This window comes from Micropterus dolomieu, linkage group LG11, assembly GCF_021292245.1.
Source record: "Micropterus dolomieu isolate WLL.071019.BEF.003 ecotype Adirondacks linkage group LG11, ASM2129224v1, whole genome shotgun sequence".
Taxonomy (NCBI): Eukaryota; Metazoa; Chordata; class Actinopteri; order Centrarchiformes; family Centrarchidae; genus Micropterus; species Micropterus dolomieu.
In genome coordinates, this window is record NC_060160.1 from 19015895 (window position 1) to 19020321 (window position 4427).

The window sequence follows — 4427 nt, forward strand, 5'->3', positions numbered from 1 at the left end:
GGGGGGGGGGGGGGGGGGCAGGACACTTTCTCATCTCATCTGTAAAAGGCATCCCTCTTGGGCTTCTACTATGAGTACACTATGAACTGCAGACTGCAGTGCTTTAGGGTTGTCTGCATCATATTGTACATAAAGAAAATTGGATACTTAAATAACTCCTAGACGAGCCACAACCATGGCCCCAGTCAACCATGAATCTTGTTGGGTTCTCGGTCAGTAGTGCCAGTAAGTTGCAAACCATTTGAAGACGCAAACTACACACTTTTACAGCCACCCTTCAAGCCAATGGGGTTTGAGCATTTGAGGCTGAAAAGAACTCAAAATACCTTTTGATGGGAGCCTTGCTACGACAGCTGGCAAACATGAAATCTGTTAAAGAATAGTATTACAGTTACTCATCGGACTTTTTTTGCCATTACCATTCCATTAAACAGAAGATTTGCAATGGTGCAACATGTTTGCCTTGCTTTGTGCATCACATTTTGCAGCATTAGTTGAGGTGTTGGAGCAGGACAGCCATTATTAATATTGTTGGTTCAGTATCCTGGTCCTACTTTCCACATCATGCCTGACGCCGAAACTTGGACTGTTCACATTGAATGTGTACTGTGTATTATGGTGGGGTACTATGTTTAAATGTTTTTGACTATGTTTTTGCTAAATAATTGTAATTTGTTGTCTTTTGCTCCAGTTACAGCGGGCGCTATGATGAAGTATTGTGCTGCAGTTGCTCGACGTAAAGGAAGAACAAAGAAGAGATCGGGAGTTCATGTTTGAAGACATGTAGTTGCCTCACATGAGATATAACTAAGACTGCATTTTACACCTCTGATTTATTTTTGTCTCTAAATGTTTTCTTGTGTGTGTGTGTATATATGTATTGCATTCCAAAATTATCTGAAATAAACTTGAACACTTTTGTATGCATTTAAATGTTATGTGATCAGTTATCTATTTACTCATATCTGTCATTAATACAGTCAAAAGATGTATTTTTGCTTCATAAAAGGGGCACATTGGTCATTGTCAAATAATACATAAATCAAAACAGGATGTCTGTACAAATATCTGCCAATTAGCTAAAAGGTTGCCAAACTATTGTTCTGTGTTGTAAATGCATCAGCAGATGGCAGCACACTTCAAGGACTCATTTTGAGGGATGAGTTCCTTTCAGACTGGGCCATAGTCGAGAGGAAGACGCAAGCCCTGCTTCCTCGCTGGATGAACACATTTATCTCCCTATGTTAAAAAAGGTCATTTTCAACCTTTTAGTTGAAGCATGAAAGTTTTCTCTTGGCAATGGAAATTAAATTCCAATGCAGTCCATCTGGGCTGACCTTGAGAATGTATCAAATTTATTTATTAAAACACAAAGACCCAGAGGTTTAAAAGAACCAGCAGACAATTTGGCTGCAATTATGCCTGCTGGACATGGTGATCTTGTAGTAGGCGTAGTCATCACTTTCTCTTGGCTGTGTCACTGATGACTGGTTTCGGGGTCAGGTATCGTACACTGAGTGATTGTTCTTGGTGGCAGAAGTCCTAGCACTGCTTTATAGAAATTAGTCCCATGACAAAGTGTTCGAGATATTAGCTTGGATGAGTGCACTTCCTGGAGCTTACTGCAAACGCGCCTATGAGCTGTTGAGTCACATCCCCGTGCTCAGCGGGCCAGTTGTGGCTCCAGTCTTTGGGGAGCTCTGCAGTTGGTGGCCGAGGGCACCATTTGATTTCTGGCTGAGTGAACAGACAGCTGCTGGCAAGCAAGGCGTCAAGTTGTCTGCACATTTCTTGATAAGGCTTTAAGGAACTCCAAGGTGGACATAAAACACTAAAAAGGAGGGCATTCACTTAAAGTTGCATAAGTTGTTCTCTTTTTTTTTATTTTTTTTTTATTTAAGATAAAACAGCCAGTGACTTGTGAAGTTCAACAGAGATGTTCTAAAGTTGGTGGATGTGTTTAAAGCCAATTCAGTTATACTTTATAGAGCTGAAATGATTAGTCTATTGACAGAAAATGAATCTGCAACTATTTTTACAATAGACTAATTGGTTAAAGTCATTAATCAAGAAAAGATGTTAAGTGTTTGCTATTTCCTGTTTCTGAAATGCTAGGCATTAGTGATTTTTTACATCATTGTAAAGTGAATATCTTGAGAGTTTGGTGAACAAAAAAAGGCATCTGAAGAAGTCACCTTGGGCTCTTTGAACTTGCGATGGGCATCTTTATTTTGTGTCATTTGTTAGACTAATCCATTAATCAATAATTAATAAATATATATATAATATAATATCATTACTTGCAGCCCGAGAGAGTTAATAGGACAAAAGTGTCCTAAAATAAAGAAACGTTTCCTAAAAATAAATGACACAATTCAAATAATTACATTTTCAAAGCTGCCTTTATTTCCCGGCCCTTATTTATTTATCTTTCCTCTTAAAATATGTCAGAACAACAAGTTGCCCACAACATTTCAACGTGTATTAAATGTATTATACCTACTGTTATATGTTGAAATCACTAGTACAGGTTTGAAATATCTGAATGATCCTGCTTGCCTTTATGTTTGATTTAATCCATAATTCCACAATTCTTAGCTGTGCAGGCCAATAACAATGTTTTGATGAGGTAGAGCTAAGATATGCACATTTATGATTTTACTGAATGAACCTTGTAATGGTTACTGATACAAAAGAGGAAGAAACTTGATCCCAGTCACCTCCCACTGTCAGAAGGAGCATCCCTCTTGTCCTTTTTGTTCTGGGGGGGGGGGGGGGGGGGGGGGGGTTGTCTTAATCAACTAAGAAAAACTGGTATGGAATCATGAGTCAAAGTGACCCACAAATATCTGAAGCCCTGTTTCACCTCATTATCCATTTGTTTCAGCCAATTTCCTACGATCCATCATTGCACCAGGACTCTTTGTATGTAGAAGAAAGGGAGTAATATAATGCATGACAGCAGAGAAAAAGAGTGTCGTCTGCAAAGAACACAGTCTCACAAATCATCCACTATTGCTTCAGTGTTATCTCCGCATTGCCCCGATACACAAATCAAATAGTATTGGTCATATAAGTTTTGTCCCTTCCACAAATCTGAACTACTAAAAGAAAAAGAACTTGTAAACCAGTTACAGGATATTACAGAAGTGGTTTAGTCATGACTTGCCGGTCTGTCATCCAAACCGTTTACAATATACATTGTTGACTTATTAGAGGAAAGGATGCGCTCCCCCCTGCTCTCTGTTAACTCCATAACGATGTGATGGCTTTATGTATCTTCATAACAACAGAGTGCAGCTGTCAAGGTTTTCCAGCTCATCCCCATCCGTGACACCAAAGGGAGAAAAAAAAAAGGTCACGGTGTGGTTCCCCCCCTGCCCACCCTCCCTCCACGAATGGTCCCCATCTTCTCCCTGGTACATGTATGGCCGGGTGTCTGCGAGGAGAAGGGGGCCACATAATCACCCACAGCGCTGCAGACAGGACCAACTGCAGTCGGCCAGCGGGAGCACGTGGCTTTGTCTTTCACCCATTCTATCGGGGACCAGCTGTGGTCTGAGTGTGGCGAACGTCAAGCCCAATGATGCTGCTGCTATAAATATGCGTCAACCAGTGTGAGTAAGTGACAGCTGTACAGTGGACCAAGGACACACTGTCTTGGCACTGTCAGGGTGAGCCACTCCAAAAAAGGCAAACCCAGTGTGAGAGCACTAGTTGATATGTATTTATGCACTTGTCGCAATTGATATGTGGTATATAGAGTTTAGATGGTTGCTTTAGATTGTGAATAAGAATTTAAATGCTGCTTCAAATGTGGACGTAGCCTTACAAGTTGGCAATAATGGTCACTTTTCTTTTTTTTGCAAACCAGACTGTTATATTATTAATTGGGAATTAATTTCTTGTGCGCAATGTGATTTAGATTTTCTGAAAGTCAAAGGAATGGGTCCTCCAAAATTAAGTGGATGATAACCATATGCATGTTTTAACTCAGAGCGAGAAAAATAAAACTACACATGCGTGTGTGTGTGTGTGTGTGTGTGCATTGTCTGTACACAAGCGCATGTTTGTGTGACTGTGTTTGTGTGCCCTTTTCAAGTGTGACCACCTGTCTTTTGTTAAGAAATAAATAAATAAACACAGGCCACACCAGCTGTCCCTGGCAGTCCGTCCCTTCAGAGGTCAAGGGCTCCCACCGCTGGCCTTGTTGAGGTGGTGGACACTTACAACTTTCCTCTCAACTTCTCTCAAGTACCTCTAAACACATACACACACAAACAAACACACACAAACAAACCCACTCGCGGCCAAATGAGCCAGGCTTTGAGCCTCGGAGAGGAATGTTTTATTACACCATCCAGTTACACTGCACATATCCCAGCTTGTCACCCTGCAGCTAAGCCCTATCACATGGCCTTTACTTT

At 40.8% G+C, this 4427-nt stretch overlaps 1 protein-coding gene across 1 annotated transcript in view; it reads left to right on the plus strand.

The window, feature by feature from the left end:
- Positions 1-927, plus strand: part of siva1 (SIVA1, apoptosis-inducing factor) — a 5379-nt gene extending 4452 nt beyond the window's left edge. The window contains exon 4 of the mRNA XM_046061695.1: positions 692-927. Coding sequence (XP_045917651.1) covers positions 692-740 — 49 coding nt within the window. The 3' untranslated portion in view covers positions 741-927. The remainder of the gene's footprint in view (positions 1-691) is intronic.
- Positions 928-4427: the final 3500 nt, after the last annotated feature.